At 43.6% G+C, this 22,431-nt stretch overlaps 2 protein-coding genes across 3 annotated transcripts in view; one reads left to right on the top strand and one right to left on the bottom strand.

Annotated features, from left to right (window-relative positions):
• Positions 1-5,940, bottom strand: part of NDUFS3 (NADH:ubiquinone oxidoreductase core subunit S3) — a 12,335-nt gene extending 6,395 nt beyond the window's left edge. Inside the window, exons 1-3 of the mRNA XM_089675822.1 lie at positions 5,788-5,940; positions 2,838-2,897; positions 456-553 (exon numbers count right to left, since the gene is read on the bottom strand). Of these exons, the coding sequence (XP_089531948.1) occupies positions 456-553; positions 2,838-2,897; positions 5,788-5,830 (201 nt within the window). The 5' untranslated portion in view covers positions 5,831-5,940. The remainder of the gene's footprint in view (positions 1-455; positions 554-2,837; positions 2,898-5,787) is intronic.
• On the top strand, positions 5,737-22,431 carry KBTBD4 (kelch repeat and BTB domain containing 4). 2 transcript variants are annotated; one of them, XM_089675821.1, is made up of 5 exons: positions 5,917-5,998; positions 8,585-8,703; positions 10,044-10,677; positions 14,219-14,325; positions 16,975-22,431. In XM_089675821.1, exons 3-5 carry the CDS (start codon positions 10,074-10,076, stop codon positions 17,833-17,835), a joined length of 1,572 nt encoding a protein of 523 aa, XP_089531947.1. In that variant the 5' UTR covers positions 5,917-5,998; positions 8,585-8,703; positions 10,044-10,073; the 3' UTR covers positions 17,836-22,431. The 2 variants fall into 2 exon arrangements, with proteins under 2 accessions (XP_089531946.1, XP_089531947.1); XM_089675820.1 differs by lacking the exon at positions 8,585-8,703 and having other exon boundaries at positions 5,737-5,998.

Raw genomic sequence — 22,431 nt, 5'->3', positions numbered from 1 at the left:
ATGTTAGCAAAACCTGCAGGCTTCCTTGCAAGATGCTGATTGGAAACTTTTTGGCAGTATATGGTAACAATGTCACAGCAGGTCCATACCACTGACAAATCACCATCTAGGGAAATACTGTAGTCAATCAAGTAAGGTACAAAAATTGCCCAAGGAACTGGCTTGACTCCAATAGCTGGTGGCCCCATCAGCCACCCCCAGCCCAACGTCCAGCGAAGAAACTGGTGGAAAAATTGTTCGCTGAACATTAGCTGCATCTAATCATATACAGTCACTGTTCAGGTACAGCTGTCAGAATATAACAGCCATAGAAGGAGATTTCACTGCCCACATTATATAGCATGTATGGGGAAATCTGCTAGATTTTTTTCTTTCGTCCCACAGACTAAAAGAAAATAGTCTATATGTATATAGCCAGCTCTCAAAACGCAAAAATGCACGTCACACCTACTAACCTGCACTTGTTGAACATACTTCGGCAGGATTTCAGCCACATATTCCCCAAACGCTGACAGCTGGTTCTGTAGCACTGTATTGCCAGGCCGAACCGTTGCTGAAAGAAGAAAGTACATCAATAAGACAATAAGGAAAGAACGACACACAAGTTGTATTTCAGCTTCAGATAGCAGAGGGATAGAACCATAGTCAAGTTTAAGGGGCCCTGTCGTGATTAATGTAAGTTGTCATCACTAAATGCTCCCTTGAGAATGCTAGTTACTTGGATGTCTTTCTGAAGATTTGACTTCAGTGCTGCTCTAGTTGCTGACCTGGGACAGGCATAGAGATAAGTAGTTCTGACACTCATTTACTACATGCTTGGTCTGGACTGTGACTCAAACATCCTGAGGTTGGAGGCAGGCAGGCATCTGTCATTTTCAGATGTAATGGAAGCCCTATGTTTTTATAAGGTCTTTACAATGTCTGTATATCCACAGAGAGACACCTTCCCCAAACACCTAAAGTGAGCAGAAATCTCCCTTATGGGGCACAGGCTGCAATACAATTTGCTTGATTTCCGATACCTCTGGCTCCAATACCGTCCAAGCCACTGTTCCAGAACAAGTATGCAGCAACAAATATTAACAACCCCTGATCTGCATATTTGTTACCAGATCTGTAATCCTGTTAGACTACGTATTACATAGCCAGGCAAACTGAATTTTTATTAGTAAAAATCAGAAACAGCCTACATATTTCAAGTTTTCTTTAAAGCAGATCTAAACCCACTTACTAAAATCTCAGGAAAGCTTTAAAGTGACAATGTTACCTGTGCTTTCTGCCTGTGCTACACTCAGTTCCCAGTGTGGACCTCCTCACTATGTTATGAAGATGAGGGGGGCGTGTTCTGTAGTCCTAACACTTCCTGTCTTACGATGACTATGCTGCTCCTCTATAGATAAAACAGTGAACGGTCACCCTAGTAAAGGAAGTTTGTGATTTGCAGGATTACAAGGTGAACTTTAGAGACAAAACCCCCCCTGAAAAACTAAACTAATGCAACCACCTCATGTAGAAACTGGTAATCCATACCATATTACATTTGTTCTTAGGTTTGGATGCACTTTAAATATAAAGAGCGCAATCTAAGTGTGGATAGGCTAAAAATTGTTAAATTGCAAAATGAGATACAGTTAGGTCCATATATATCTGGACACAGGCACAATTTTAGTTTTTTCAGGTATTTACCAAAACATATTCCAGCTATAGTTACATAATGGATATGGGCTGAAAGTGCACACTCTCATGTATAATTTGAGGGTATGTACATCCAAATTGGAGGAAGGGTTTAGGAATTACAGCTCTAAATAGTAGCCATCCCCTCTTTTTCAAGGGACTAAAATAATTGGACAAATGAATATAATCATAAATAAAATGTTCATTTGTAATATTTTGTTGAGAATCCTTTACTGGCAATGACTGCCTAAAGTCTGGAACCCATGGACATATAGTGTGTAAAAAGGCTGTTTGATCCTGCCTACTCTGCACCTCCTCTTGTTCAAATGTCCACGTCTTATCTCCTGATAAGACAGACTGAACCCGTAGCCATTCTGCACATGCTCAGTTTAGTGTGTATTACTAGAGAGGTTTTTTTTTTCTTGGGAGAGTGCATGTATTCAGCACTGTCCAGACAGAGGTAAGGGGTTTGCATCCTCCTAGAGCAGAAAGAAAACTCCACCTACAAGGTTTAACTAGTGCTCTGCTGAACACTGATAGAAATCACAAGACTGCTCTAACGGCCGATGAGAAAAGGTATTTACCAGTTTATTTTTACTAAAATAATTGCATTTCTGTGTTCTGTGCACTGTGGGAGGACTTCTGGGTACTGGGTTTAATAACACTTTAAAAGGGTTGTAAGTAAAGGTTACATTTTTTGTTTTACCTTAAAGCATTCTCTGCATCAAGAAAAAAAACCTTTTATGTGCAGCTCCCCCCATGCCCCCCCAATACTTACCGGAGACCAAGCTTGTTCCAGCACTGTGCCCGAGAGCAGCGACTCTGCTCTTCCTCTCTTCAGAAGCCATTGCCTCCTGCAGCTTTCAATTAAATCCAGTGAGGAGGGGCAAGAAGCACTGTTTGCGTCCATAGGCACACACAGTACAGCTCCGGATCAAGCCTGGGAGCACCAGGGGGGACCCAAGAAGAAGAGGTAAAGGGCTGTTCTTTGTGCAGTGGTTTTGCACAGAGGGTAAGTATAACATGTTTGTTATTAAAAAAAAAAATTAAAAATAAATAAAAGAGAACCTTGTCAATAACATAAAAGCATAAAACAAATTAGTAGCGTATTGCCTTCTTTTTAAATGACATGTTAAAAGATTTGTAAACAAATGGCAACTTACGCTTTGTCTCTGAAGTTGTGGTTTCACTGCGTATTTGGGGCAGCACACGGAGAGCAGAAGCTGGAAATTAAAGACAGCCAGTTCAAACAACAAATAAAGGCATGTCAAGCTGATCAAACAGTCACGCAAGGCCAAAACATAACCAAAAGGAAAAGGAAAACAAACTTCCTACTTTCAGAAATAATTTAAGACTCATTGGGCTTACACAGACAGGCATGGTAAAAATTAGCAATGTTTCAGCAGTAGGAGTAAGACTCTAAAGGTGGGGAGAACCAAGTTTAGAATTCTTTATCCATCCCAGCAAAGCTGTTAATATACCTTTATGTTAATGTGGAATTCCAAAAACAAAAAAAAAATGTTTAAAGTTTTGGAAAGAATGTGAGAGGGATATATCCTCTGTCAAGTTTTTATTGCTATATTGGGCAAGACTAACCCTTACTTCCCCCCGTACAGGTAACAAGTAACATGGGGGCAGGAAGTGATGAAGGATCTAACAGAGATACAACACCAAATAAAAACAAGATGAGCAGGGAAAAGCCAGAACTCCAACCAGCTTATTACACTTGTATGTGTTCATGTTGGTGATTTTTTTCTCAATCATCACAGGACAGATTGTAAGAGGAACTCTCCCCATTGAGGCCACAGACTGCCAACAGTCTGTGATGGGTCTATGCTGCTGGGGATGATACTGCCATCTTGTGCATAATTAGTACATTACTGGATGTTCATCATAAAGGTTTTCAGGGATTATCTAAAGGTGGATAGAGTAGGAGACAGCCAGACAGATTAGGGTAGAGAGTTCCATAGGATGGGAGAAGCTCGGGAGAAGTCCTGTAGGCGAGCATGGGAGTGGGTGATATGGGAAGTAGAGAGCAGTCTTGGGAGGATCGAAGAGAGCGGTTTGGTTGATATATTGAGACCAGGCTGGTGATGTAGTTGGGGCAGAGTTGTGGATGGCTTTGTAAATTGTTAGTATTTTGAATTTTATTCGTTGAGCATGTGGAATCCATAACATTTCTTATGTTTATTGTGCAATAAAAGTTTTTAAAGGATAAAGCACTATGTTGAGCTTTTGTTTATGAGGAATACGGCTGACATTAAGGCGGTTATCTGGAGGGAGCACCCTGGGAGCCATCTTTCAGTAAGCTGATCTACAGAGTCCATATATTTGGGACCAAAAGTGCAGTTAGACCAAAACATTGTACAATGTGAGGTCACACTGCTGGGGGTGAGCAGATTTATGGTGGAGGATGTTTTGCACTGGAGTTTTGTGACAGTTATTATACAGTATTTATAAAGCGCCAACAGTTCGCTCAGCGCTGTACATTACAATGGGGGACAATACAATGGCTCGGCGGGAGGGATCCCCCTGTCAGCACTGTATGCGTTGATGGGGGAATCCATGTTCCAGGAAAGAAATTTGCTCCATCTATGGTCTGCTTTATATCAACTTCTGTCGAATAGACAAGCTGGAAAACCTCTGCCAATCAGCTGAAGATCATCCGTGTATTCTGACGGCACAGCCCCGTTGTTAGAATACAATGTCCTGGGGGATCTGCTTGTTTCCCCCCAATGAAGCCCACTGGCAAAACAAAAGAAAAGGATCATCTATGGCCAGCTTAAAGGATAAGTTCACCTATTGAGAAAAATAAGTGTATTTATTAATTTTTTCCCCAAGGAGCTTGGAAAGAGGAGCCACCTGGCTGGTGGACTCCAAGCACGGTTGTTATGGGTTACAGCAGAGGCCCTTCTGCCACGCAAAGGTTGCTATGGGTTGCAGCAGAGGCCCTTCTGCCACGCAAAGGTTGCTATGGGTTGCAGCAGAGGCCCTCCTGCCGAGCAAAGGTTGCTATGGGCTACCCCAGAGGCCCTCCTGCCGAGCAAAGGTTGCTATGGGCTACCGCAGAGGCCCTCCTGCCGAGCAAAGGTTGCTATGGGCTACCGCAGAGGCCCTCCTGCCGAGCAAAGGTTGCTATGGGCTACCGCAGAGGCCCTCCTGCCGAGCAAAGGTTGCTATGGGCTACCGCAGAGGCCCTCCTGCCGAGCAAAGGTTGCTATGGGCTACCGCAGAGGCCCTCCTGCCGAGCAAAGGTTGCTATGGGCTACCGCAGAGGCCCTTCTGCCGAGCAAAGGTTGCTATAGGCTACCGCAGAGGCTCTTCTGCCGAGCAAAGGTTGCTATGGGTTACAGCAGAGGTCCTTATTCAAAGCAAGATTACCATCACAGTAGAAGTCTATGTCAAGCAAGACTTGTGGGTTACAGCTGAGGTTCTTTTGCCAGGCAAGGTTGCTATGGGTTACAGTAAAGGTTCTCATGCTGAGCAAGGTTGCCATGGGTTACAGAACAGTTCCTTCTTCTAATTATGGCTGCTACGGGTTACAGCAGAGGTTCTCATACCAAGGAAAGGTTGCTACGGGTTACAGCCAAGAGTCTTACGCAATGCAAGGTTGCTATGGGTTACAGCCAAGAGTATTACGTAATGCAAGGTTGCTATGGGTTACATCCGAGTCTTACACAATGCAAGGTTGCTATGGGTTAAAGCCGAGAGTATTAGGTAATGCAAGGTTGCTATGGGTTACAGCCAAATATTACGCAAGGTTGCTATGGGTTACAGCAGAGGTTCCCATGCTCAGGAACGGTTGCTATGGGTTACAGCCAAGAGTCTTACACAAGGTTGCTATGGGTTACAGCCGAGAGTCTTCCGCAACGTTGCTATGGGTTACAACCGACTCATACAGAAGGTTGCTATGGGTTACAGCCGAGAGTCTTACACAAGGTTGCTATGGGTTACAGCCGACTCATACACAAGGTTGCTATGGGTTACAGCAGAGGCCCTTATGCCGAGCAAGGTTGGTCTGGGATAAGGAAGAGCTCCTCATGGGGTGCGGGGTCTATCGGTTACAGTAGAGGCCCTCCTGTCTCCTCTCAGTGGGGGGTCCTCATGTCTCACCTCCCCGGAGCAGGCCCCGTACCGCCCGCACTCCAGCCAGCATTCTTCGCGACCACTGACAGACAAGGACACACAGAGAGCCCGGAAACCCCTCCCGCCTGGGTCCGGTCCTCCAAGGAAATTCCTCCGGGCGACTTCCGGCGTGTGAAAGCAGGGCAAGGAGAGTTCCGGGTGTAGAGGGCGAGAGGAGGAGCGGACAGAAGCGGGGACGGTAAATCCGGGGTGGGAGGGTGACGCTGAGTCCAGGAGCCAGGGGGGAGCGGGGAAGGGGTCACGTGGGTACAGTACCGGCTGGCCATGGCAGCCTGCGTGTTGTAGAATATCCCCGGACACGGCTCGTAGCCATCACTCCCCTCCCTCCATAAGATTCGATACACTTTTTCCTCTAGACCTCAAGGAAGCCGGTTGCCAAGGGCAACTACACTTCCTCTGCCCAGGGTGGTACAGATTAGTCTGCTGGAACCTGATTGGTTGCTGTGGGCACCTGCAGATTTTATGAATCCGCCCCTCCAGTGATCTGATTGGTTGCTGTTGGCAGCTGAAATATTTTTTTCCTGTAGTAGATATAGTTTCAGTAATTAAGTGTGGTTGCTATGGGCAACAGGTCCACGTATGGTCAAGTTGCAGTGAGTTGGCCCAGAGGACTCGGGATGGTGGCGGTGACAGTTCTACCTCTGCTCCGCATTATATAAAGTGTTTCTAAAGCCACAACTATCATTTTATTTGGAGAGAGTGCTGTGGGGTTAGAGCGCCTGGCAGGTGTTTATTGTCATGCTCAGGGTGTGAGGCTCTGTTCACTTTGAATACTGACAGCCAATCATAAGTGGTGGAAACCTTCCCCACCCCCGCATACTGCACGCCCTTTACATGCCTGCAGGCGCAGGGTGGGGAATGTCTTCGCCATTTATGATTGGCTCGCTGTAGTGATAGCTTCCTGGTGGGTCCGGACTGGGATCCAATCACTACCGAGCTCAGCACCACTAATCACTGTTGTCACTGGGACCAAAAGTGAGGGAACATTCAACATTTTACCTGATGTGGTCACTCTATTCCAAATGAAGGGGAAAAAAAACATGTTTTAGATATGCCTAAAAGTGTATCTATAGTCTGAACTTTTTAAAAAGGTATTTAAAAAAAAATAAAAATAAAATATATATATATATATATATATATATATTTTAATATATACTAGGCAATATTTAAAATCCCTGTCTGTTTGTTATTTTTTCTGTTTGTGTACCATTGGAGAAACTTCACTTCATGTCCCCTAAGATGCAAGAGGTCAGAGGAAATCCCCCAAAGTGAAATGAATTCCACTTTTAGACAGTTGTCACTAATGGAAAATCTCCCCTCACCTCTTGTTCTGGGGGCAACTCTAAAACTTTGGATTCCCCTCATTTTCTGTTTTAGTGACAATGGTCACCGTAAAAAATAGAGGGGGTGAGTCCCACCAATGACTTGATAGGGGGTCTAACCCTTCCTCACTCTATCACAAAACTTGGGGAAAAAAAAGGTTTGGTATACCTATAATTCAAATAAAGATAGATGTAGTATGGACAATTTAAAATACCTGCCTGTTTTTCTTTTCTTTTTTTTTTTTTGCTGTTGATGTAAGTGCCATTGGAGAAGTTTCTCTTCACTTCCTGTCCCCTAAAATGCAACAGGAAGTCAGAGGAAATCCCCAAATGTGAGAGGAATTCCACTTTTAGACAGTTGTCTCCATTGGAAGATCTCTCCTCGCCTCTTGTTCTGGGGGCAACTCTAAAACTTTGGATTCCACTCATTTTTGTCGTAGTGACAGTGGTCACCAAGACAAGAAGAGGGGGTGAATCCCCCCAATGACTTGACAGGGGGTCTAACCCTTCCTCACGCTATCACAAAACTTGGGGGAAAAAAAGGTTTGGTAAACCTATAATTCAAATAAAGATAGATACATAGATGTAGTATGGAAGATTTAAAATACCTGCCTGTTTTTCTTTTCTTTTTGCTGTTTATGTAAGTGCCATTGGAGAAATTTCTCTTCACTTCCTGTCCCCTAAAATGCAACAGGAAGTCAGAGGAAATCCCCAAAAGTGAGAGAAATTGCACTTTTAGACAGTTGTCCCCATTGGAAGATCTCTCCTCACCTCTTGTTCTGGGGGCAACTCTAAAACTTTGGATTCCACTCATTTTTGTCGTAGTGACAGTGGTCACCAAGACAAATAGAGGGGGTGAGTCCCCCCTATTGACTTGACAGGGGATCTAACCCTTTCTCACGCTATCACAAAACTCGAGGAAAAAAAGGTTGGTATACCTATAATAAAAAAATTATATATACAGTATATATATATATATATATATATATATATGTAGGGAAGATTTAAAATACCTGCCTGTTTTTCTTTTTTTTTTTTTGCTGTTTATGTATGTACCATTGGAGAAATTTCTCTTCACTCTCTGTGCTCTAGGATGCTACAGGAAGTCAGAGAAAATCCTCCAAAGTGAGAAGAATTCTGCTTTTAGACAGTTGTCCCTGTTGAAAGATCTCTCCTCACCTCTGGGGTCTACTCTAAAACTTTGGATTCCACTCATTTTCTGTCTTCGTCACAATGATCACCAGGAGAAATAGAGGGGTGAATCTTCCCAGTGACTTGATTGGGGGTCTAACCCTTCCTCACTCTATCCCAAAACGTAAAATAAGAGCTTTGGTTTTATATATACCTAAAAGTGTATCTATCGTCTGAACGTTTTTTTTTTTAGTTCTGGATATACTAGGCAATATTAATAATCCCTGTCTGGTTGTTATTTTTTTTTTCAGTTTGTGCACCATTGGAGAAACTTCTCTTCACTTTTTGTCCCCTAAGACGCAACAGGAACTCAGAGGAAATCCCCCAAAGTGAGAGGAATTTCCCTTTTCGGCAGTTGTCTTTAGAGCAGGTACCCCCATTGGAAGACCTCCCCTTACCTCTTGTTCTGGGGTAACTCTTACACCAGGTTCACACTGGTGCAGCTTTGAAGTTGCGCTATTTTCGCACGATTTCAAAGCCACCAATTAGTGCGACTTCCTGTGCAGCTTGCCGACGTCTGCGTGACTTCATTTACACAGATGACAATGCAAGTCGCACATGAAAGTGCGCAAAAATAGTGCAGGAACCGTTTTCAAAGTCCCTGCGACTTGAGTTGCACCGGTTTGAACTGTACTATAGCAGCAAATAGGTTGGATCTTGTCATGCGACTTTGATCTGTAAAGTCACATAACAAGTTGCACGATGTGAACCAGGGCTAAAACGTTGGATTCCACTCATTTTCTATCTTCATGACAATGGTCACCAAGACAAATAGAAGGGGTGGGTGCCCCCAATGACTTGACAGGGGGTCTTAACTATTCCCCACTCTATCCAGAAACGTACAAAAAAGATTTTGCCTAGGGATACACTTTAAATGTGTTCCCAAAGGATTTTATTTGTAACAGATATCCCAAAGGATTTTTTTTTTTTGGTTGCCGTGAGTAACTGCTTTATATTCCGACAGTTTTTATGAATGTTCCTCACAGTACATTGCCATGGTTGCTATTGGTAACAGCTGTACTTCTTCAACTTACATTAATACAGCCCATGTGTATACCGAACACCTGAGCAAAAAGCCTCCCACCACAGGGGCTGAATTATGTAATGAAGAGTGAAGATATTCTGTCTCATTTAAAATACAACTATGATAAGAATAATAGACCCTTCATTTCTTTGTAGGCGGGCAAACTTACAAACTTTGCAGGGGATCAAATAATTATTTTCCCCACTGTATATCCCAGGAGGTTTCAGGAGATGGAGCATATCAGCTCAGGCAAGAATGGAGGGAGGGGGCAGTCTAGATTTGAAAATTTAGTAAATACCCCCCCTCAAAAAAAAAAAAAAAAAAAGACCTGTTATTTTTCCCTGAGGGGGGGGGGGGGGGTTGAATGTTATGTTATGGGGAAAAGGTTCATGTGTTTTTTTTTTTTTTTGTTTTTTTTATTGAGTGATGGTTACTTAGTTAGTCTAACTGAAAAAAAGACATAAGTCCATCCAGTTCAACCATTTAAAAAAAAAAAAAAAAAAGTTATAATCCTACACCCACAGTTGATCCAGAGGAAGGCAAAAAAAACCAGCAAAGCATGATCCAATTTGCTCCTGCAGGGGAAACATTCCTGTGCTTTCATTGCTGTTATGGCCTGCCTTTATCTATTATGCCTCTTCCTCAGTACTTCATTATAGAAACAAATCATTTCTTGTATCTTTCAGGCACTTTATCACTCTAGTCTGGTGTAAAGCATGGATGCTTCAGAAGAAGCTGCTTCTCGGAACCTTGGTAACTCCACGGAGGAGAATTACTTTGTGACTTACACATTTACAGACCGCTCACACAGCAGCCGGGTGGCCCAGAGCATCATGAAGCTGTGTATGGAAGAGGAGCTGTTTGCCGATGTCACTATCCTAGTAGAAGGAAAGGAATTCCAGCTGCACCGACTTGTCCTGTCTGCCCAGAGCTGCTTCTTCCGTTCTATGTTTGCGTCCAATCTAAAAGAGGGCCGTAACCGTGTCATCCAACTTCAGGATGTGAGCGAGAGCGTTTTCCAGCTGCTGGTGGATTACATTTACCATGGAACAGTGAAGCTGAGGCTGGAGGAGCTCCAAGAAACATATGAGGTGGCTGATATGTACCAGCTGACAGCTTTATTTGAGGAATGCTCTCGTTTCCTGGTGAGGACGGTGCAGGTGAAAAACTGCCTGCAGATCATGTGGCTGGCAGACCAGCACAGTGACACGGCGCTCTATACTGCGGCTAAACACTGTGCCAAAACCCACCTGTCACAGCTGAACGACACCGAAGAGTTTCTGAACTTACCCTTACGGCTTCTGACGGACATCATTGCAGGTTGGTAGCTTTAGATATGTGATGGGGTCTGAAAACTGTTAAGTGAGAGGGCATGGGACTTATGTATCAAAGTGTCTTAAAGCGGAGCTCCACCCAAAAGGGGATGTTTTGCTATAAGGACTGCTTCTCCGCTCCCCATTAAGGATTGGCACTTTTGGGGGGCGCAGCGGATACCTGAATTTGACAGGTACCTGTTCCCACTTCCGGTCCGATCGCCTAGGCGATCGGAAGCGGAAGGTCTCCTCCCTCCCTGTAGTCTTTTGGGACACGTGACAGGTCTCAGAAGACTACAGGACCATTCATGAAGCGCAGCGCTACTCACACATGCGTAGTGGGTACCGGGCTGTGAAGCCGCAAGTTGTCACAGCCGGGTTCCCACACTGAAGATGCCGGCCTCCTGGAATCCAGGACGGCAGGTGAAACGGGCTGCGGGGGACACACCAACGGACAGGTAAGTGGCTGTTTTTTAAAAGTCAGCAGCTACAGTTTTTGTAGCTGCTGACTTTTATTTTTTGACCGGTGAGTGGAACTCCACTTTAAAGACCTGTGGGGTAGATTGAGGGCGGGTTCACACCATAGAAACACAGTCCAGGTGTGTTTCCACATGCACATTTTTTACGCAATTTTGGGACATGTGCATTTTTGGTGTGTTTTACCTCTTTTCAGTACAGTTCTGTGCAGCAAAAATGCAGCCTCTGCTACTTTTTTTTTTTTTCTGCAACCAGAATGCACTGGAACTGCAAGCACTGATGTGAACTATGACACTGACAACATTAAATAGAGAGAAAACAGGTGGCGCACACACCTAGTGCATTATCCAAGGTTTATTGTAGGAATTAAATCATAAAAACATACTCACAGACGAAGCATGTATCTAAAAAGCATAGAAAAATGACAATGGCCACAACGGCGGGCAAGGTGTTCTCACTGTCAGTGCAGTCAAATGGCATCAACAGCGAGGCTCTTACTTCACTTTCCATTCATCATACATCAGCATCAGAGGTTGGTCATCAGCTCTGAGGAAAGGGATTCGTCCCCGAAACGCGTCAGCCATTTGACCGCACTGACAGTGAGAACACCTTGCCCGCCGTTGTGGCCATTGTCATTTTTCTATGCTTTTTAGATACATGCTTCGTCTGTGAGTATGTTTTTATGATTTAATTCCTACAATAAACCTTCGATAATGCACTAGGTGTGTGCGCCACCTGTTTTCTCTCTATCCAGTGGCTGATTTCCCCGTCTGAGGAGGGCTGCACCCCTGGAACATTTCCTTTTGGTTGTCGCTGTCCTGGTACCCTTGGCTTCCCTTTTGGCCGTGCATATCCTGAGGCGCTGGAGAGTACATACACTGACAACATTAAAACCTACTTTCTGTGCGTTTTGGATGCAGAAAAAAAGCACACTGAAATACATGTAGTGTGAAATGGCCCTTACTAAAACTGGTTCACTCAGAATTTGGTGCACATGTGCATGGCAGCCAATCCGCTTCTAACCTCAGCTTGTTCAATTAAGCTTTGGCAGTAAAACCTGGAAGCTGATTGGTTTCTATGCAGAAGTGCACCTAATTTTGCATTCTCCAGCTTTAGTAAATAAACCCCTGTCTGTGTTTCCCTATAGCAACATATAGGTTATTTCTTTTAATTCCGGAAATATGCCACATTCTGTGCAAAGTTTAAATGTGATTGCCTGCAGTGGGGCAACACATAGGAGGAGATTTACTAAAACTGGAGCATTTAGAATTTGGTGCAGATGTGCATGTTAGCCAATCAGCTTCTAACTTCAGCTTGTTCAGTTAACCCCTTGGAGCCGGTGCCTCCCGGCCCTTTAAGGGTTCAGGAGGCGGAGCGGGGTTTTAGGGTCATGTGACCGCCATGATTCGCCGTCAATGCAGTCACATGATCGGGAAAGGTCCCAATCGAAAGAGGAGATTGGGACCTTTCCGTGAGTACCAGACGTGTGCTGGGTGCATGCAGGGTGCGCGCTCTCAGCACATATGTTTTTGTTAATTGCACACAAATGTGCGGCCGCTCGGCGTCTAGGCCCATACACCGGGAGGCCGCACATTTGTGTGTGGCCGGCGTAAAGAGGTTAAAGTGTTATTAAACCCACAACAGTAAAATCAGTCTGTATATGTAGTAAAGCATGCTTGTTATACTCACTGTGGAACCTAAAGGGTTAATCCTCTGCATTGTGTAAAACCGCTGTTTGATACTGACTTCTCTGATCCTCCCCTTCTTCCATTGTCCCCCTCTTATCTCCTGATAAGACATATGTATGGAGTCACTCTGCACATGCTCAGTTTGGTGTGTATGGCTAGAGAGGTGTTTTTGTTTTTTTTCTTGGGAGAGTGCATGTAATCAGCACTGTCCAGACAGAGGTCAGGGATTCTGCATCCTCCTGCAGCAGAATAAAAACTCCTCCTACAAGCTTTACCCAGTGCTCTGCTGGACACTGATAGAAGTCACAAGACTGCTCTAACTGCTGATGAGAAAAGGTATTTAGCAGTTTATATTTACTAAAATAATTGCACTTCTGTGTACTGTGGGAGACCTGATATAGTTAATGCAGGGTCCTGGGTTTAGTAACACTTTAAGCTTTGACAATAAAAACTGGAAGCTGATTGGCTTCTATGCAGAGCTGCACCAGATTTCACATTCTCCAGTTTTAGTAAATCAACCCCCACAGAGCAGTGATATACACAATTTTTGCTTTTGGGTTTAGATAACACTAACTTTTTTACACTTTTTCTCTGTGGAGGAGTCATCTTGGTAGGGGAGCAGCACTTTGTTTCCAGATGTCAGTAAGTATATATAAGAAACAAGTCCTTTGCTAAGGAAAGAAGTTTGTATACCTAGCTCAGTGAAGAATAGGGATGAGCTCAAGGGTGTTCAGATGCAAGCGTGAACCTGCCTGAGCTATCCTGCCAGGAAGCTGTCAAAGTGGACAGTGAGCCCAGGTTAACACTGATGCAATGCAGAATTCGGTGCGATTTCCGCAGCACATCATAATCGCGCCCCATTCTTATGAAACCGCTGCGGGTGTGTATTTTAAGTTAACGACACCCCTAAATCAGTTCAGAAAACGCGGTGTGATGTGCAGAATCGGATCACATGGGTGTCAACACCTATGCGATCCGATTCTAGTGCTGACAAAAAAGGGTCCTGAACTTTTTTAGTGCAGATGCGGTACGATTTGAGCCATACAAAATGTATGGCTCAAATCGCACCGCACAGAAATTGCATGTGATTTGCACAGGAATGTGGTGCGGTTCCTATGCGATCACATGCAATGTGCTGCACCGCATCACTGTGAACCCGGGCTCAAGCCTAGATGGTGGATGCATGCCCTGCAGTCGCACATATACATCAGTGTGGCTGTGGAGCAGGGAATGCCCCTCTGCCTATGACTGGTTGTCTGCTCTGACAGCTTTCTGGTAGGATAGCTCAGGCGGATTCAGACTTGCGTTTGAACCTGCCTGAGCTCATCCCTGGTAAAGAGTTTTTTTTTTATTTGTAAGTATTAACACCTTTTTTCCAACCAGATGGAGTTCCCTGTTCTCAGAATCCCACCACTGCTATAAAGAACTGGATCCACTACAACAAGGAAGAGAGAGAGGAGTTTTCTGAAATGCTGCTGTCTAGCCTGAAGGTATGTTGTTCTAAAAGGACATAATGGTGCCATTTTAATGAGCAGAACCTATAAAACATTATTGTAAAGTTTTTCTTTTAGTAAGTTGCAGTTTAAATGAAATTGCTGCATGTTCTTAAATAGCTTCCCTTCATTTAACAAATATTGGATATTGTGTCGGCATCCTCGCTGAATGACGGTTCAGTAAATGGCACTGCAGGGTAAGCCATCAAGATCATTTTCATTGAATCTTTCAAGGTTTGAGTTACATTTATTTATTTCAGGTACTTACAGTGGGGCAAAAAAGTATTTAGTCAGCCACCAATTGTGCAAGTTCTCCCACTTAAAAAGATGAGAGAGGCCTGTAATTGGCATCATAGGTAGACCTCAACTATGAGAGACAAAATGAGAAAAAGAATCCAGACAATCACGTTGGCTGATTTGGAAAGAATTTATTTGCAAATTATGCTGGAAAATAAGTATTTGGTCAATATGAAAAGTTCATCTCAATACTTTGTTATATATCCTTTGTTGGCAATGACAGAGGTCAAACGTTTCCTGTAAGTCTTCACAAGGTTGGCACACACTGTTGCTGGTATGTTGGCCCATTCCTCCATGCAGATCTCCTCTAGAGCAGTGATGTTTTGGGGCTGTCGCTGGGCAACACGGACTTTCAACTCCCTCCAAAGGTTTTCTATGGGGTTGAGATCTGGAGACTGGCTAGGCCACTCCAGGACCTTGAAATGCTTCTTATGAAGCAACTCCTTTGTTGCCCGGGCGGTATGTTTGGGATCATTGTCATGTTGGAAGACCCAGCCACGTTTCATCTTCAATGCCCTTGCTGATGGAAGGAGGTTTGCACTCAAAATCTCACGATACATGGCCCCATTCATTCTGTCCTGTACATGGATCAGTCGTCCTGGTCCCTTTGCGGAGAAACAGCCCCAAAGCATGAGGTTGCCATCCCCATGCTTCACAGTAGGTATGGTGTTCTTTGGATGCAACTCAGCATTCTCTCTCCTCCAAACACGACGAGTTGTGTTTCTACCAAACAGTTCTATTTTGGTTTCATCTGACCATATGACATTCTCCCAATCCTCTTCTGGATCATCCAAATGCTCTCTAGCAAACTTCAGACGGGCCCGGACATGTACTGGCTTAAGCAGGGGGACACGTCTGGCACTGCAGGATCTGAGTCCCTGGCGGCGTAGTGTGTTACTGATGGTAGCCTTTGTTACGTTGGTCCCAGCTCTCTGCAGGTCATTCACTAGGTCCCCCCGTGTGGTCCTGGGATTTTTGCTCACCGTTCTTGTGATCATTTTGACCCCACGGGGTGAGATCTTGCGTGGAGCCCCAGATCGAGGGAGATTATCAGTGGTCTTGTATGTCTTCCATTTTCTAATTATTGCTCCCACAGTTGATTTGTTCACACCAAGCTGCTTGCCTATTGCAGATTCAGTCTTCCCAGCCTGGTGCAGGTCTACATTGTTTCTGGTGTCCTTCAACAGCTCTTTGGTCTTCACCATAGTGGAGTTTGGAGTGTGACTGTTTGAGGTTGTGGACAGGTGTCTTTTATACTGATAACAAGTTCAAACAGGTGCCATTGATACAGGTAATGAGTGCAGGACAGAGGAGCCTCTTAAAGAAGAAGGTACAGGTCTGTGAGAGCCAGAAATCTTGCTTGTTTGTAGGTGACCAAATACTTATTTTCCACCATAATTTGCAAATAAATTCTTTCCAAATCAGCCAATGTGATTGTCTGGATTTTTTTTCTCATTTTGTCTGTCGTAGTTGAGGTCTACCTATGATGCCAATTACAGGCCTCTCTCATCTTTTTAAGTGGGAGAACTTGCACAATTGGTGGCTGACTAAATACTTTTTTGCCCCACTGTATATAGCGCCATCAATTTACGCAGCGCTCTACATATATATTGTACATTCCACATCAGTCCCTAACCCTAAAGGGGCGTACAATCTAAGGTTCCTAACTCACATTCATACATACACATACATGGGCCAATTTAGACAGGATCCAATTGACCTACCAGCATTGGGGTATGAATACTTTTTCAAGGCATTGTACTAAAGACAAATAGTCTGTGCACTGTAAGTGTACTGCAAGTGCAGTTCTGCTAGAGCTGAGAGGAAGCTCTGAAATGAGGAGAAGCTCTGCTGATTTCTATCATTCCAATCGTGCAAGCAAAAAATTAATTTTTTTTTTTATGTTGAATGTTCCCCTCAGATCTAGAGCAACTGCACTTGCATTGCAATTTCAGTGCACTTGCAAGTGCAATTGCAGTGCACAGACTAGAAAGATGTAACACTCTGCCATCACCTGACTCAATCTGGAGAAAATATGTCCACAGAGGGGCAACTCTTAGGGCCCTAGCAAACATCTTTCCTGGCTTGTTGCCCCAATCGAAGTGGGAGCGAAGTTTTACAAATGTGCCCTTTATTTTACTGGTAAGGAGAATTTCAAGTGGTGCTCGGGATGTCTGCAGCTCTCTATAGGTCGCTTGAGCCAGGGACTTTTTCTGGAGTGATTTGAGGAATATGTGAAAGAATAGATTCCACCTGCTATGGGTATTGCTTCTATTTGAGCCCTGCAAAATAAGAAGGCCTCTTATGAAGTTTTTGAGTAGATAATAATATTTACATTTTATTTTTTAGGAAATTGGGGAAAATGTGCACATCTATCTGATTGGTAAGGAGGAGTCTCGCACGCACTCTATTGCGGTCTCACTACATTGTGCGCAGGATGACTCTATAACTGTAAGTGGACAGAACAGTCTGTGTCACCAGATAACAGCGGCCTGCAAGCACAGGGCCGACCTGTATGTGGTAGGGGGCTCCATCCCTAGGCGAATGTGGAAATGTAACATGGAGACCATGGATTGGGAGCGTTGCGCTCCTCTGCCCAGAGACCGTCTGCAGCACACACTGGTGTCTGTCCCCAGCAAGGATGCTATCTACTCCCTTGGTGGAAAGACGTTACAGGACTCTCTCTCCAATGTGGTAATTTACTATCGAGTACAAGACAACGTATGGACGGAAACCAGCCAGTTAGAGGTTTCCATCTCGGGTGCTGCTGGCGTAAACCTTAATGGGCTCATCTACTTATTTGGAGGTGACGAGAATGATCTGGACTTTTTTACCAAACCCTCACGCCTTATTCAGTGTTTTGACACCAACACTGAAAAGTGCCACGTGAAACCGTACCTGCTGCCTTTTGCTGGACGCATGCATGCTGCCGTTCATAAGGACTTGGTGTTCATTGTGGCAGAGGGAGACTCGTTGGTCTGCTACAACCCTCTTCTGGACAGCTTCACGCGGCTTTGCCTTCCTGATGTGTGGAGCTCTCGACCTTCACTCTGGAAAATCGCCAGCTGCAATGGCTGCATCTACGTATTCCGTGATCACTACAAGAAAGGGGATGCCAACACATTCAAACTCAATCCCGCCACGTCCGTGGTGACAGTCACAAGTGGCATTCGCTTCTTGCTTACCAACCTTCAGTTCTTGTTAGCATGAGGCTTGTATTGGGAGTATAAGTGGAGACAGAGATGCAGGCAGTCGCTTCAACAAGCTATGATTTTGCTAGCAGGAAGGTCATGACACCTCAGCTGTAAGAATCGCGGAGAAAACAATCGAACTAATGTGTATACATTGGTGGGACCAACAGTGTAATGTAATACAAGGCTTGGTGTACCATGCTGAACCAGTTTTGTGTCCTCAAGCTTTTTTTTCCTTATTACATCCAGCTAAAGTAATACATATGGTTGAGGGTAAATGTTGTGCACCCCCTTCCCCCCCCCCCAAAGAAAAAAAACTATTATGGTGTGATTTATGCCTAGCTAAATTTAAAGGGAATGTATAGTCTGTTACAACATTTTTTTAGATATATGTGTAAAAGAGATTGGTACGATGTAAATAGTGTCATCAATGTGTGTTATATAGAAACAAAGGATTTTCCTATATATAGCTAGTAAATATATATATATATATATATATATATTTGCTCATTACATATGCAGATTTTGCTTTCTGCTTTTGCTGCTGCTTTACTGTTCCTGCTCTCACAATGCAAGTCTATGAGTCAGGTGAGTCGTTCAAAATCGTTTGCTGCTGGAGTGGCTGATATCTTATTACAACAGTTGGGGAAGAAAGCAGAGTGCAAATATAACATTTGCTGCATTTAGTGGCCAATCTAGAAACCGCTATATGTTTTTTACAGTGATAAACATGATAAGAGCAATCATTTTACAATTAAAGCGTCTCATGATAATGTACTGTAAAACTGAACTCCAGGCAGACATTTTTGCCATTACTCCAAAGGCTATATCTTGCCTTTTTAAGCAGTTTTTCAATGATTTACAATACAGGTGTTCCACTCTAGAATCAGTAAGAAGGGTCTCTGTCCCATTTATTTCCTTTTAGTAAAATGGGGAACTACAATGCATGATATGTCTTTGGCCACCAGTCTTGTGACATCCCTTGTATAGCGAGTCAGTTTGATCCACTCACTTAAATTGCAACTCCTGGTCCATCATGCCCAAGCCTGCTGTAAGAGATTGGCAAGCTCATCAACATACCTGCCCATCACCCCGCATACATTCACGGGCATTGAGAACTACTGCCCCCATTGCATGATGGGAATTGTAATTTGTTCCAACAACTGCAAAAGTGATATTGCCATTTGTTTAATCCCTTGTCCTAGTGCCCAGGCATAGTTCCATTTCCCTGTATTCAGCTGTGATGTTAAAACTATCCCGGAGTTCAGCTTTAAGGTAAACACTGCTATAATAACTCATCATATGTACTCAATAAAACTATACTTTCCCTTTAAAACGCAGTATATTAAAATGGGTAGATAGTAGAGCTTCACGCTAGCTTAGCTGACAAAATCATTTGTATTGATGCTTAATAGGGGATGGGGAGTCCCTTAACATGGCTGGAGTCATGGAAGACGGCCTTCTCCATGGATTACATAAGAGGTATTATTACAACATAATAATCTTTCTCAAATCCCCTAGGGGACCCAGTGCACAAAACATTTAGTCCTGTTAACATCCATGCAGTGTTTCGGAAATAAAATGAATGTATTATTCTGTCAGTGCTGTAGCACCAGCCCTATATGGAGCCCATGTTCTGGGTGTTTCTATGGGGGAATTACAGTACAGAACTGGGCCTCTGCCCCCATCTCTAATTGTTATAAATGAACAGTCAGTGCTGGTGGGGCTGTGTGATAGAGATGCCAGCAGATAGTAAGCAGCCACTGCACTGGCAGATACATCACACAGCCCCGCGGCACGGAATGATTGTTTACTTTTGTGAATGAATAGTCAGCGCTTGGGTAATGGAATTGACTGACCTCACGCCCTGCTGTGCTAAATGGTTAATCTTGTCTTCAGAGTACTCTTGCTGCTAGAGATGAGTGCTGTCAGTCAGCCCTCATTATGTATTTGCATCCTTGCTAACAGCGTGGTCAGAAAGCCATGGGGGGAGGGGCTAACTGTCCGATCATGCTATGGAGCGAAATGCGAAGAAGTGCTGCAGGCACTTGGTCCCTTAAAGTATCCGACAAAGTTTTTTTCTTTTAACTTGTATTGATACTTCTTCCTTAAACTTAGGATGTAATGCTTAACAACAGGCTTGGCCGAAGCAAAGAAATCTAGGACAAACTGAAGCTGGCCATAGAGAGATCGAAATTTGGCTGGTTCAGGTAAGACCAGACGAATTTTGATCCATGTATAGGCAAGCTGGTTGTACTAAATCCATCGATCAACTTCAGTACAACCAGCCTGTTTTTTTTTTTTGTCCAGTCACTGCTGGTGGCTATAGCACCCAGAAGTGATCACTGTGTTCTGATGGTTGGGAAACCAGAATACAAAAGCTCCACGGGAGACATTCCCCCATCAACACTGAATGTGTTGGTGGGGGAATCGAGCAATTTTCTTTCCTGCAACCCTAATGTATGTCCTGCTTTAATGATCTAAAGCTGAACTTTAGCCATCTAACAATGCCATGCCTTGTTAATTTTTTACCTTTTACTGTATTCTGTTCAAGAATTGGCTTCTGTAAATTTAGTTGCAGAGTGATAATACAGACATTTCTTTTGGGGGAGCGATCTAGGACAACATTCCACATCCACTCACTGCATTCTACTGTATTGAGAGATGGTGTGTGTTGGTGTCTTCATTGTCCTATCTCATAGAAGCTGGTGCAACACACTGGCTGTGAGCATTCCTCTGCTGCCTGAACGGACTTTCAATAGCGGAAACACAAGTGATTTCACATTCAAAGTTAAGAATCACTTTTCTCAACATAATTGAGAATAAGAAATGTAACATTGCTGGGTTGGCTACAGATCATCTCTAAATATTATTATACTTGAAAATAAACCAAACTTTAAAAAACTCACCAAAAGAGTGTTTGTTTTATATTTTTAATCAATGCTGAAACTTCTTGATAGTCCCTAGATAATAAAAACAGGGATTGGAAGGAAGGCTTTTTTGCCTTTTTAGTAGACCCGAGACCCCAACTACTGTCAGAACTTTTTTTGCTTGTTTTTGATTGAGAGAGGTTGGGAAGGGTTAGAATCTCTGCCAGTTTTATATGCTTTCTTATTGTTCTTGTAGAGAAAATGTGTCTTTTCTCCCTTTTCTGTTGGACATGTGTCAGCTAGACAGGAAGTGAGGGGAAATCTCAACTAGGAAGATATAAAATATTAGCAGAGGTTCTTATCCTTCATAATTCTACTAAAAATGTATCCCCGCTTCTCTACCAATGTGGGGGATTGCCTTTCATTTTTGTTTGACACCCATCAAATAAAGAGGAGGTAAGGAGAAATCCCCCAAATGGGTACACAAAACAGTAATAAAAAAGTTGACAGATGATTAACTTTATGTCCAAAACAAAAAAAAAAGTTTGGGCTGCAGTTTGGCTGTAACTGATGGAACCTAAGAAATGGCTATCTGCTAAGGCAGGGGTCTCCAAAATGTGACCCATGGGCCAGATGTGGCTGTTTGCGCACCTTCATCCAGCCTTTGGGGCACTATTCCCTCCACTCATAGGAGGTATTATTCCTTCCACTGACAATAACAACACTGTTCCTCATCCTGACACCAACACTGGGGTACTATTCCTCCCACTGACACCAGAGGTTGGGAATTAATTCTCCCACTGACACCAATGATGAGGCACTATGCCTCCCACTGAAACCAATGGTGGGCATTATGAATTCCACTGACACCAATGATGGGCACTATGAATTCCACTGACACCAATGATGGGCACTATGAATTCCACTGACACCAATGATGGGCACTATGAATTCCACTGACACCAATGATGGGCACTATGAATTCCACTGACACCAATGATGTCTTTTTTTTTTTTTACTTACACTGACCACCAAGCTTATGGCTTTGTTTACACCAACCGATGCAGAGACATTTTTAACTCTCTGTCTACAGTCCAGCCCCCCTAAAGTTTGAAGGACAGTAAACTGGGCCTTTGTTTTGAAGTTTGGAGACCCCTGTGCTAAGTCATACAGCTGTACATTATATGGCCAACGGTATGTGGACACCGCTCCAAATGATTGCATTCAGATGTTTTCAATGAAGGGTACTGTAAATGCTACAGACCATACAAAGACATTTTAGACAGTTGTTATCGTCCAACCTTGTGGCAAGTTTGGAGAAGTCCCTTTTCTGTTCTAACATGACTGTGCCCCGTGCACAACGCCAGCTCCATAAAGTCAGGATGAGTTAGAAGTGAATGAAAACCCATTGGCCTGTACAGAGTCCTGACCTCAACCCTATTGAACACCTTTGGGATGAATTGGAACACAAATTGTCAGGTCTTCTCGAAGTCAGGTCTTCTTGAACAGCATCATTGGAAAGCCTTCCAAAAAAGTGGAGGCTATTGTAGCCAGAAAGGAGGGCCAACTCTATATTAATGCCTATGGTTTTGGACTAAGATGTCTAACAAGCTCATATTGCTGTGGTGGTCTGGTGTCCACAAACATGTATCTAGTAAGAAAAGTTCAGTAACCCATAACAAATAATCATTTGGCATTGTTCTAACTGCTCTATGGTGATAAAATAAAAAAAATCTTATACTGTT

This window comes from Staurois parvus, unplaced genomic scaffold (genome assembly GCF_062004578.1).
Source record: "Staurois parvus isolate SC_StPar_1 unplaced genomic scaffold, SC_StPar_1.0 ptg000159l, whole genome shotgun sequence".
Taxonomy (NCBI): domain Eukaryota; kingdom Metazoa; phylum Chordata; class Amphibia; order Anura; family Ranidae; genus Staurois; species Staurois parvus.
Note: the sequence above shows the minus strand (reverse complement) of the source record. Positions and strands in the feature narration are given on the sequence as shown.